General features: G+C 36.4%; 1 protein-coding gene across 2 annotated transcripts in view; it reads right to left on the bottom strand.

The window, feature by feature from the left end:
* The window catches only part of LOC146004034 (uncharacterized), a 59265-nt gene that overhangs the window by 6618 nt on the left and 38562 nt on the right, over positions 1–14085 (bottom strand). For both annotated transcript variants that reach the window (XM_083142612.1, XM_083142611.1), the window contains exons 8-11: positions 12199–12372; positions 7141–7279; positions 4179–4288; positions 1277–1459 (exon numbers count right to left, since the gene is read on the bottom strand). In XM_083142612.1, coding sequence (XP_082998738.1) covers positions 1277–1459; positions 4179–4288; positions 7141–7279; positions 12199–12372 — 606 coding nt within the window. The remainder of the gene's footprint in view (positions 1–1276; positions 1460–4178; positions 4289–7140; positions 7280–12198; positions 12373–14085) is intronic.

Raw genomic sequence — 14085 nt, 5'->3', positions numbered from 1 at the left:
ACATTTATAAGTACACAGCATCTGGAGAAATTTTTGTTGCATATAGGAATTCTATAGGAAATGCCAACAAGACTAAGGTCTATAAAATAATAGACGATAACCTCATCTTCACCAACCTTTCCGATAATTATGATCATATTGTCAATGTACTTTAGTTATCAATCAGATATCTGGACTGCACGTTTTACTTTGATATTCTTTCCAATATCTAGTATTATAAAAGTGAAAATTTATTACAGAAATTCGAAGGAACCATAATTTTGCATAAGACAGAGAATCATAAGAAAGAAAGAAACAAGTTTGTAAACAGAATTTTTTTGGGAGTGGAATCACAAGAACCGAATCCAGAAGTGGAAGTGAACTGCTTGTTCGTTTTGCAACTTTTTCTCTTGAAGACTCCAAAATGCACGTACATTCCAGACAATCTGCAAAATTCCCTGATTTCCAGATGCGTAGCAATCCTGTAATACCATATTAAGTGTCGGTTGTATATAAATATTGCTAACTGGAGATCCGATTTGATCTATAATCTGGGAATGTACTAAGATTACACTTATGTTGTAATTAGCTAACTGTTGATTTTTATCGATCTTAGATCAAATACCAATCCTAGGTCACAAAATACACATGCTTCTTTCCAATGCATCTTATTTATAGCAAATATTTGCTTGTGCAACAGCTAAACTACATTCAAGGCTGCTAATTGGAGAAAATTATTTGCAGAAAGTTAGAAAACATATTTATGTTAAATATTGTTTATAAAATTCACATAAAAAGTTACACATGCACAGTGGACCTTCGATTTTATGTTCCTGGATTTTACATTTTTCTGCATTATACATTCAATATTCATGGTCTCAACATGGCAAAATGCTACAAAATTATCCACGAACTTACATTTCTCCACATTTTAAGTTTTTCAGCTTGGTCCCTTGAAAAATGTAAAATTGAGGTTCCACTGTATGTATGTTTATCAACCAATTGACCTACAAATTTTCACCACTGACCATTACGCCAACTCTGCTAGGCACTTTTTACAGTACTTCATATAATACTTATTAGCATCAAATTTTACACATCAAGAAAAATGAACATTCTTTTAGAATGTTTCTCCCCCCTTCCCCCCTCCCCTCTCTCTCTTTGCCTCCACCTTCCCATTTATTAAAAACTAGGCAAAGCCCGGAGCCTACATGTTGTGCAGATCAAAATATCTTGTTAAGTATCAGACTACTTCCGAACCTCAATAAATTTACAAGAAATGTGAGAATAAACTTACCATCTGTCTCCCTGCACCAAGATTAAGGCGAACGGGGACCTCATGAAGCTGTGTAATGCCTTTTAACAGCTGGTAGGCATCAACCATACTAAACTGTGGACGGGGATTATCAACAGGGCCTACCACATCAGGCTGCTCTAAAAGAACGAACCATACATCCACACCATTCACAGTGTGTGTCAACTAAAAAAAGAGAAAATATTTTATTTATTACTAGAAAGTGCATATCTACAAAAAAATGGCATTTCAAACTTACTGCAAACAATACACATTAATTTTCTCCTTTCCTTTTGTTACTGTGTAAAAGAAAAAGAAAATATCAGTAAGTGAAAGAAATTTGCCAAATTTAATCAACATATTAACTACTGACTCCTTCAACATCATCACTGAAAAATAAAAACTTAGAGCTGAGAACTTATACCACTGAGGGTATTATTGCCAATTCAGTGATACCAATAGTGATACTTGAAAATTGTAACAATTCAAAGAAGTTCATAATATTTATAAATTTTAATATGTAAAATTTTCATTGGAATGATATCATAACAATCTACCACAGTTTTGCTTCATAATTGCACATGAGATAATGATTTAATCATAAAATCCATTTCATTCCAAAATGTTGTAAAAAATAATGAAAATTATGCATCTCGGGTGATTTTCTTGCAGACTTAGTAAGACTTCCAGGCTTTGGAAAAGTGTTGGCCTGCATAAGTGATTAAATTGATACTGTACCTACCAATACTGATACATCAATATTGTCTCAGCCCAAATAAAAACCAGTGTCCATATAAGGTAGCACAAACACAGGACATGTAGCCAGGGGCGTATCCAGAAAGAAAATTTATTTCATAGTGTTGACCAGTTTGCCCAGTGATATTTGAAAGAATGGATGTTGGATAATAAAATTATCACTCCTAAGTTGTAGAGAACTACAACTGATTTGTACAACTCAACGATCAAGATTCCATTGAAAGCAAGATATGCACTAACTCAAGAGATTTCTGCTTGGAAGCACTGACCATGTGAATTTTCAATTCCTATAAGAAACAGCTGTCTGCCAATTCACTACATCCTGTGTATACAGTGAGATCCGTGAGTATTACCGTGCAAATTGTCCATGACTATTTTCATAAATTTTTCTCTTACATCCTGTGTGTTTTTAAGGATGGATTTTTATGTATGCTGCTTAGGAAGTTGTCGACAGCTTATTTTGAGTTATAGTTTTTCTTGTATGTACGTATTGCTTGCATTCCAGAATTATTTCTTGTTTAGTCGACGGTTATTAAAAGCATAAAAAAACAGTTTTTCGTTGTGATGTTTCAGGAGAACGCATCCCCTTCCTTCATCAGACATTTATTTTTAGTTTGACTAAAGAAACAGTTATAACAATGGTTAACACATTGCATCCCATGCGCACGTGCATAGTATGGGCAATATCACTTGAATGTTTGGAGTTACGAAGAGCCCCCCTGAGAATCTTGAAGAGAAAGCCTGAGAAAACTCCTATGGGCGCCCATGCACTTGACCAATATGTTTACTTGAAATATCGAAAGAAATGGAACATTTATTTATTTACTTGTAAAGAGTTACTTACTTGCACACTGCCTGTGTTTCATACTAAGGGTTAGTGGCAGTGAGGGGGCCCCCCTACTTTTTGCCACTTTCTCCATGTTCTATGCTATACCTTATGTACCAAACAAAAGTAAATTGCTCTTGCTCCCCCTAGTTTTTGCACCTTTCCCCCCTAGTTTTGGAACCCAATCGCCACCACTGTAGTACGGACTTTTTCATTATATGTAAAACAAGGACTATGTTAAACATCTCTAGCACACGCAAGGATACACATATTCTAATTTTTTCTATTTTATCGTGAAGGCAAATAAATTGCCTTTATTTTGATGCATAACACATGTATAGCAACATCAAAAAATAAATTGTTTCAAATTGTTGAAAATCACATAAAATGCCCGGGTTTCTGAGTTATTGCCAATTTAAATACCCTGAGATTCAATGTGTTAAGAATTTTTTAAATAAAAAAGATAATCCGTTATACGATGGATGTTGTCAATGTTACATTGTTGTAATATAGCAACATAACTGAAAAAAAAAGCAGTCTGTTTTATTAAAAAAAAAATATGAATCCCAAATATCATCAGGCAATTCAAAATCATCATTGCTTTCACAGAGTTTCTTGATGTTTTCTGTTACATTAAATTTTAAAGATGGTGGCTTACTCCACTCCACAGTGGGTCTATATTACCATTTTCATTATTTAATTTATTCCAGTGTTCTTCTGCAATGAACGAAGCTTCCCAGACATTCATATCTATGTTTCCCGTTACTCTTTACATAACCCTTCTCTTTTTACTTACGTGAAATTTAAAAGATTTCGTAATTCCGCGTTGCACAAAATTGTGCAACGCGGAATTACGAAATCTTTTAAATTTCACGTAAGTAATTTTAAACCGCGTTTACCGCAACCACCATGCCTTCTCTTTTTAATCAAATATTTCTCTTTGATGATGTGAGCTGACAAACCCTGATGAAGGGAGCGTGTGTTCTCCTGTAACGTCACAACGAAAAACTGTTTTTATGCTTGTAATAACCGCAGACTACAAGAGAAATAATTATTTTAAGTTTTCCTTTAATTCTTGAAGCTCTTCTTGCGTCAAATAAAATGCACGAACATGATGATGGACAATTTGCATGGTAATACTAATGGATCCCACTGTACATGACTTGAATTGTGTAGTTAGGCTGAAAGAGAGAAATTTAAATGTTATATGTACAAAAATTCAGTTTTAATGTTGACTAGCCATTTTTTCCACTGCAGACACCATTAAAAAGACACACTGTAATGCACTGTACAGTACCTCCAAAAGATACAGTTGACACTTACTGTTAACTGTGTGATTCGAAGAGGGGACACTCCTGCAATCCCAGCTATGGCTCTGCGAAGAGAATCTTGAGCAGCCTCTAGACTGAACTGTACCAACTCGTTGTATGTCACTGTCAATGAAAATATAGATAATGTGTATTTTTTAGGACTACATGCAATTTTAAGATGCAAGTAATTAGTTTCTAAGAGTAAAATCATTTCAAATCAATTTATTTATTTCCTTAGACTAGAAGCATCCAGAAAAACAAATTTAGTACGAAATCGAAATCTTTGTTAGAAAAATTATCCATTGTTTGTCTTTTTAATTTTTTTTCCTGAGCTCATCAACAAAGCATGTATGGAGCAAATGCTTCTTCTCTTATTTCAGATTATTTTTCTTCTATTTTGTCCTATGGAGATTCAAGCTGGGAACTTTGGACTTGGAATTCGCCTCGTTTTACACTGTTTTTCTACCGGACTCTAATATGAAACCTTTGGTGGCAAGATCATGAGTTGATCACTTAATGTGCTTGACAAGTGAGGATGGCAGGTGTAATCGCTATCTTAATTTGAAAACTCCCTCAAAATTTAGGGAATGGAAGTGCTAGAAAAAAAGAGAGACAATGGATATTGTCCAATTGAAATCACTAACATTTAGATGCCCGCAAAGAATTTTCTATTCATTACACAACAGTACAAAAATAAAAATAATAATCAAGCATATAGATAACTGTTTATTATAGCACTGCTGGACAAACATGATGCTCATCTGTCTAAACTAATTGTTTAGTTCTTGGGGTGTAAAATAATGTAACTGAATAAGCAGCTACGTTACATCTATGGTCAAACACAATAATGCCAGCCACACACTGGATCCGATACAATGCGACAAGTCATTTTTGTTGTAAACCCTTGTAAGGAAGGCTTAACATTAGTCTCATATGGGCAGCTGCACACTGGATGAAATATTTGACTAGAGTCAGGTTGCGAAGGTTTGCAACAAAACAACCTGCGCAAGCTCGAATCCGTTCACATCAGCCACAGAACTATAAATACAGACCGGAATGTCCCTAACCCTTCCCCCCAAAAAATCTCTTTTGAATAGACCCTGTGGCCTCTGTAATAAACTGCTGCAGTGCAGTAGCAGTGTTATATAGATTCAATTCAAAACACATAAATTGATACATTAATTCTACATACACACTGATTCTGATGCATAGTTTTTGCTTCCCAAATTATAAACGATAGACATAGACCTATTGTGTACATGGACGAAACCTGCAATCAGATTTAAGATAACAAACAAAATGACTCATCCTGTTATGTCCTTTGTGACTCGCCATGTTGCATTACATCGTGCCGTGTCAGATCCAGTGTGCAGCTGGCCTAACAAGGCGAACCACTTTTACAATAACATTAAAGTTACTTCCGAATACCACTTTCTCAATGACGAGATGTTAAGAGTTCATAATGGTAATTTAGCGATTTGCTATAAGCAGATTTTGTAAAATGTCATCTGAATGTTACCTACTATCTTCCAATATAATCAATGCTTAATAAGAGTGTCATACATGAAAAGTAAGCAGAAATTATCACAAAGCACCTGCCAGTTACTTTTCACAAGACAGATTTGCATGGATGTGTATACTTTATTAGCTCTTTTTTTTCCTATTATGTTTTTTAAAAACTTCTAATGATCGAACATTAAACTATACGTATTCAGCACATGCACAAGATTTTTTTCTCCAAAGGACATATTCAAAGCTTATTTTCTGGAAGGGGGAAAAAAAACCTATCTTTGGTGTGGTATTGATTCTTAAACCATAACTGCCTAAACAGTTAGATAAAGTAAATAGATACAGTAAATAGATAAAGTAACATGCTCATAAATTATTCCAAAATGCAAAAGGTGATTCAAAATTATCAGCTATAATTTTAAAACTGGAAACAACAAAATAAACCTACCCACAAAATATGAAAAGGTTAACTCGAAGTTTTATTAACAACACTGTATTTGCCACACTGATGTTTGGGAGGCTACATCATTGTTGAAACTGGGCAAGTTCAGAAGAAAGAAATGCATACACTTTATTTCTTTGAATCAAGATTTCATATCATAACACAAAACTCAAAATGGCTATGAAAAAAATACAGCGTATCCAAAAAAGATTTGTAGGGTGTCAAACACAAGTATATTATTTCTGTTGCAGCATACAATGGTGTTTGGAGCATATCATGAAGCGACAACAAGCAGGTTTTACTTTGCACATTCCTCACCAGACAGCAGCAACATTGCATAGATGTAGAGGCTAAGCTGGAAAATAGCCCGAACAGGTCCCATTCCTTGGCCATCAAGTCCCAAGTTGATACCAATGGATTTCTTCTTTTGGGGTTACGTAATAGATATTGTGTATCAAGAACAAATCCAGTCACTTGACCACCTGCGCCAAAGAATAAACACGTCCATAGATGAAATTCCTAGAGATATGCTTGCCAGTGTGTGTACTGAAGTGGAGTATCAGATTGATGTCTGAATGGCTGTAAATGGTGCACACATTGGATGACACTAAAAAATAAAATAACTTGAATTCAATACTCCAGAGTTCTTTTTCGAACACCCTGTAGTTGCAATGGAAATACTGGAGAACACTTGGACTCTTATGGGCTACAAAAGCACTAAACGTTGAAGTGAGTTCGTTTATTATTTTTAAAGTGTGAAATCAGTATGCAATAAAACTTTTCTGGAAGCATCACCACCCTGCTGCCTCCAGTTAAAATAGATCACGAAACCCAGACAAAAATTCTGAATCACCCTGTACATAGGTTATTTTGCCATGCATTAGTTTATAAAGCAAATTCTAGGTTTTCAAAATACAATGGGTAATACTACACATAATACAACAAAGCACATTTACAACAAAAGCCTCAGTTAACATGCAAAACAGAAAACACACACGCACAAGAGAATGGTTAGTAAAACTACCTTGAAGAGTTAATTTTAGGAAGAGACGGTTAATGCGGTTGAGGCATGGTGTTATTTCGAACTTAGACCAGGCTGGGTGGCCTGTTCTGTAGGCAAAGTAATGCGTAGTGGCCACGTTTTGGAAGGCACTTGTGTTATCCTGAAGCACAGAACGAGTACAAAAAGAACAGTTACCACTTGACTGTACATTGCATTCAAAATTATGTAAGACTATTTTTTTTAATTTACCCTGTGATCCTTATTGTAGAAAGTTAGGAAAAGAAAAAAACAATTAAATTAGTACACTATCAAAACTTGAGTTATTCAACCCTAAAACAAACAAACAAATTGTTAAATTCTGCTTGAGCTGAAACAGCATAAAATAACATAATAATAGTATCATTTTAAGCAGTGACATGGTGTAAGCTTTTCGACACTGTTACTGCCATCAATATGACAATCAGGGCTGTTAGATATTATCATTTCCACCCCCACCCCCATGTATTTGACCCAGACTTTTGTTCATTTCTTTTTACAATTCCCTCAGTGATTTATCCACACATACACACACACTTAGAAAAAAATTCCTAATAATAAGGTGGATAGCATGAAGTGGTGAAGCCCTGTAATAATTTCTTCATATCCCTTTCTTGCAATTGAGGTGGAAACGGGAAGAAGCAACCCACACCTGTTGGACAACTTTGCCGTTTGTGTGGTGATATGCCACTGTTGGTTAATATATCTATTAACACTGTTATTTAATTTAAACATCTTAAATTCTTCATATTTTGATGTTACCGCATTACATGTACTCTGATTTTATGAGTAATAAAAATAAACTGGATAAACAGACATTTAGCATTTATCTTTGCAATATGTATTTTATACATAGTTCAAAAACACTACAATTTGAACACAGGTGATGAATATTTTTATAAATAATGTTCAAGCTATTCTTTTCCACACATATTGCAACTAACCATTTACTTTCTCAATATAAACATTCACTTTTTGCTCAAAAACTTGGAATCATTAGTTATCACTTCTGTAACATAGTGATTTCACAGATCTTAAAAATATACTTTCCTTAATATGTGGCATTTAACAAAAAATCATGTTAAGTAATTACATATAGCTAAATTAAGACAGGAGTTCAAAATATAGTCATTATTTATTTGTCTCAATAAATCATTTATCATTATCAATCACACATAATGTCTAAAACTCAGCTTTATAAAGAAAGGAAGCTACAAAATGTGCTGATACAATTACGTACAACAAATGCACACACACATATTCTCTGCTACGATTTCAAACTATTTCTACAGGCACTAAGAAATTAGAAGTGGTTATATGTATATAAATACTGTGTAAGCATTGCTTTCAAGTTCAGCAGAATCCCAGAAATACATTTCTTTCAGAGAATGTCATTTATGGTAAATCAAAAATCAAGGTTTTGGTACAAAAATTGAGCATTCAAAGGTGGTATATATAAAATATATAAAGCCATTTTGGTGTTAAAATGGTGAATAAACTTTCAAATGGACACTAATTACTCAAAATACACATCTCTATTCTAATACCAGGTATCCAAAAAAGTTCGTGCCGCTGGAACGAAAAGTGAAAGTCAAACGGCATGTGTCGGCAATCCTGTCTTGATGACATCAGAAGTTTACATTCCCGGTAACCGTCAGTCAGTGCAGAGTTGGGAGGCGTGTCGGTCGCATAGACAGCAGGTCTGTAGAAACTACAATCCTGAAGGGAACATGTCAGTGTTAAAGGACATTTTATGGCCGTGTTTACTGTATGAGTTCAAATTTGGCAGCAATGCTGCAGCCGCTGCTCGAAAGATATGCTCCGCGTTTGGAGAGACATCAGTGAGTGAGCGCACAGCGCTAAAGTGGTTCAGTCGATTTGCATCGGGCGATGAGAGCCTCCAGGACAAGCCTCGAGCTGGACGCCCCGCCACTATCGACGAAGCCCTGCTGAAGGAGCCCATTGAGCGTGATCCACAGCAAACGTGCAAAGAACATGCACGAGGGTTTGGAGTGTCGGAGGAAACCATTCGATTGCATCTCCACAACCTCGGGAAGACTTGGAAGCTCAGTAAGTGGGTTCCTCACGGTTTGTCCGAGGAAAACAAACGGCAGAGGCTCACCATTTGCGCATCATTGCTGTCACACCACAAGAAAGCCCCATTCCTGGACCAGATATTGACATGTGACGAGAAATGGGTGTTATACAGTAACCGCAAAAGAAAACATCATTGGTCGTCCCCTGGTTGTGTTGCATTGACCCCCAAAGAAAACATTCATGAACAGAAGGTACTGCTCTGTGTTTGGTGGACCAGCGCTGGTGTTGTGCACTTTGAATTGCTAGAGCATGGCAAAACCATCACATCGGAGGTGTACTCGTCCCAGTTGCAAAGGGTTGCAGCTGCACTGCGTCCGAAGCAGCCAGCACTAGTCAACAGGAAAGGAGTAATCCTTCTTCAAGACAACGCTAGACCTCATACGGAGAAAGCGACCAAGGAGGTAATCAACACACTTGGTTGGGAAATTTTACCTCTTCCTCCTTATTCCCCGGACATTGCCCCATCAGACTTTCACTTGTTTTTGGCCATGGATAACCATTTGCGTGAGCAACAGTTCCTAAACAGAGATGATGTCACGCAGGTCATAGGACAATTGTTTTGCTCCTAGGGACCAGAACTTTTACAAATGCGGGATTTATAAGCTTGTATCTCGTTGGGATAATGTAATTGAAGCTGAAGGAGCTTATTTTTCTGAATAAAATACATTTGCCAGAAATTACAGTGTCTTTATTTCTCACTGCAAAATACGGCACGAACTTTTTTGGATACCTGGTACCACATTCACAACATTTACCTATGTGGAATGTAAAGAAGAGAAACCTTAATATTCTCTGGTTTTGTGGTGTATGACAATATAGAACTGTACGCAGGAAATATATGCTTATAATAAATGTTGGAAAGAAGGTTCCAAAAAACTAAAGCTAAGCTAAATAATTCATTGCTTAATTTGATTTATTTTACTTCATTTTCGCAACTGTCATGATGAAAGGTGACAGATGCAACTGATTAATACACAATCACAAACTTATGGAATGGACAAACAAGGATTGATTGGCATATGGGTGTATTCCATGAAGGTCACCCATATAAGTGAAACTTTACAACACCAATATGGAAATGTTTTGAACTAAGATATCTTTAAATTTTTTTTATACATATATTAGAGTTTCACTCAGTTAATTTGTGTCTAAAGAAGTTTATTTGTTTTAATCCCACGTTTAGCTACAGAATAGACAATTGTCCAGGATTTTGCATAATTCATAGAATAATCAATATGTTGGAATGTGCAGTGACAAAATATGATAGAAAAAGGTACCTCACAATATTCAAAAACTCCAAAGAGAACATTAAAACCCTTAAAGGTATTACCCTTAAGGATGGCTTGTGACACCAGTGTCACAAGCAGCTTTTTCTTGTACTATGTTACTTTTTTAACATACTGTAACTTGGATAATGATCGGAGATCTGCATGAGTCTAGAGGTATGCAATTAAAAATTAGTAAAGTTTAATTTCCTTGTTACTATTTAGGGGGGGGGCGATGTCCGAAAAATACATAATTTTTGAGATTTATTTTCAATGATTTTGAAAACATCACTTCATTCTCAATTTTGGTGTTCCAAAACATACTTTTGGAATAGAAGTACGACCTTCCCACATTTCTGGCACCAAAAGCACAGGTGGGAGCGGTGGGATGGGGAGGGGGAAGGGAGAGCAGCAGGGAAAGAAAGTCAAAAGCCTCCAGCCACCAACAAAGGGTTGGAAAACAGCCGACTGCTCTTTGCTGTTTCACAAAACTGTTAGTTAAAATAGTTACTTTCCCTTTTTTTTCTTCTTCTTCTAACGGATTACGGAATTCTTTTCTTCCATCTGGATTACAGCCCAAAGTATACTGAACAAAACGAGTTATCATTTGTACCTCTAACGTTCTTAGTTCCAGAAATATAAAATTTCATTTAGAAGCAGTCAGAATTTCAAATTTCCCGCTGAAAACATGCTCGGCGTTAGTGCAAATACCTGGAAAATCAGCCTCGGCATCTAAGGGTTACAGTGTCCAATCCAACATTTAATGTTTTATGAAATATTCTGATTAACCAGGCTGATTTAGTGGTAAGGTTTCAACACCCAAGCTGTTTTCAATGGAAATTTGAGTTTATGCACTACTCTCAATAATTTTACTAAAATCTTACATCTCAGAAACTAAGAACGCTAGTGTCATGAATGATACCTCATTATGTTCTGTACAGATCAGGCTATAATGCCATGCTAATAAAATAAGCACACATCACTAAGTGGACCAAGAAGGGAAATTTTAAAAAAATCAGTAAAATTGAAATTTGCCCCTGTCCTCTCTTTGGGGTTGGAAATGGTATCCAGGTATTATTTGGTATATGATTCACTCTAGAAATGATGTGCCATGTTCAAACCCATGAAGTGTATGGACATTCCCATTCTGGCAACAAAACGAAGAGACGATAGTCACGAGCTTTTAAAATCCATTTAAGAAACTGCACAACAGATGTCGTGCCTCCTATTACATCACATAGTTATGCCAATGTTAAAATTAGTCACAACACAGCTAAAGGTTCACGAATCAAAATGTCAGGAACATGAATTGAGCCTCAAAATGGTTCCAATGTTGCATATGAATAATTTTGCATAATTTTACCACATTTACTATGTGACGGTTGGTGAAAATTTGCCACAATTTCCATTTGGGGCGTTTAAGAATTAATTTTCTGTACCAGTGTCTGAAGATTTCTATAATGCATGGAAAATTCTTCTGCTCCTGTTTTTTTTAATCTACTTCAGGACTTCACGCTTAACTTGACAATATAAATGTGCAACACTAAACAACCAACTGACGGACAAATATTTAAATGTAATATTACTACTGTTAAGGTTTGGAACTACAAATTACAATAATGAAAAGGGGGGGAAAGCAAATGAAGATAATATTTGCTAAAACTACACAAAATATACTTACCGCAGGCGTTGAATATGTAGCAACACCAACTGGAACTCGTTGCACGTGATTCATGACCTCCATTTCCACAGTCCAATTCTTGTGCGAGAGGAAAACTTCCACAGTGGAAAAGTAGCCTCGTTGGACACCTAAGCTTGCTACCCACACATCACACAGGATACCCCTTACTTCTCTCTGTAATGCAATGTAATTATGTCCTATCACTGTTTTAAAATAAAACAAAAAAATACTGTAAAATGTACTGAAAATGTCTGCAAGTAGTTGTTTAAAAACTCAAATAGTTGGCAAAAATTTGATTGATTCATTCATTTACCTTTTCTGCCACTTTTGGCTAATCATGAAGATGAGGTCGCCTTGTAACCAAGGGGTCCCAGGTTTGATACCCAGTGGAGGCACATAGTGATTCGGATTTCATTTCAAACTGTTAAGTGCACTCTTGATAAGCCTTCCTCTGTATTATAAAGTGGACTTGAACCCAAAAACTCAACAACGAAGATGAGGATGAGCAAAATGTGATGAAACTGATAAATGGACACTCAAAAAGAATATCCATGCCCAGGCTGGGATTCAAACCCAGGACCCTTGTAGTCATAGCATGCTATGCTTACAAATCTGCCAAGGAGATCAGTGGTGAAAATTTAAGGTCTGACCAGGGATTGAACCTACGTCTTCGGTATTCTATGCCAATGTTCTTTGATCTCTATGCATGCTGCTGATCTCTGTGTCACAGTGGTTAGCACATCATGCTACGATGTCAGTAGTCCTGGGTTCGAACCCCAGCCTGGGCATGTGTGTTCTTTGCGAGTGTCCCTTCATCATTTTAATCATATCATCACTCATCCTCATCTTCGTGATTAGCCGAAAGTGTCAGAAGTGTGAAAGAAAATAAACCAAATCAGTCAATCAATTAATCCATTCTGCAACATCAAGTTCCTTGTGGTTACCTTTGGATATACAAGGTATCATCCAGAATTTTTGGGACTGGTGCTGCCATCTGGACAGTAGATGTAGTAGCATGATGCAATGGAAGAAGGCAGCACTAACATATCTATGGAGCTAGTGCACAAAATTTCACACAGGTTGGTGAAAAAACTGACTGTTTATGCCCTTTTATTGGAAGTCATGTATGTAGTGCGTGATTTTGCATTGGATCCGAGAAAGGAACAGCGAGTTTCTATCATATTTTGTGCAAATCTTGGTAAAAGTGTGGGTTTACTGTCACAAAGAATTTGTCCCAGAATGCCAAACAGTCAATTCGACCTATTGCTGCGATGCTTTGCGGCTGCTGCATGTAAATGTGCGAAGACGTCCCCCCCCCCCCCGAAAGAACCCATGTTGCTTTTGTATCACAACACACCCTCTCACACTTTCTTGTTCACCAGGGACTTCTTTTGACCAAAAACAAAGTGACTGTTATCTCCCATCTACCCTACTTGTCTGACATGGCCCTCTGTAACTTTTTATGATCTCCCAACTGAAGATTAAGTTGAAAGGCTGCTGGTTTGACACGACTGGGATGATCCAAGCAGGCTGTGCTGAACATCCTCATAGAACACAACTTTCAGAATGCACTTAAAAAATAGCAAATTGCTGGGTGCAGTGTAAATGTATGGAAGGGTGAGTTTTTGACCCGGCAGTAACATCAGTTCCGAAAATCTTGGATGTCACCTCAAAGTTCATTCAATTTAAAATAGTTCCCTCAACTGCAAGAATTTGGCACTAGTTGAAAGCTGTTTCTTCTGCAAAATTCACACCTTGCCTTCAATGAACGTGTACTCACATTTTCTACTACATCTTTGAGTGAAAAAATATACATGGTACTCTAGTAAATTCAGCATTTATTGTACATTTTGAACTAAATGTTTCAGATCAGTGTGCTATTTTGAT

The sequence above is a fragment of the Lepisma saccharinum genome, chromosome 21, assembly GCF_977018435.1.
Source record: "Lepisma saccharinum chromosome 21, izLepSacc3.1, whole genome shotgun sequence".
Lineage (NCBI taxonomy): Eukaryota > Metazoa > Arthropoda > Insecta > Zygentoma > Lepismatidae > Lepisma > Lepisma saccharinum.
The sequence above is the reverse complement of the archived record's forward strand: the minus strand, read 5'-3'. Positions and strand labels throughout refer to the sequence as shown.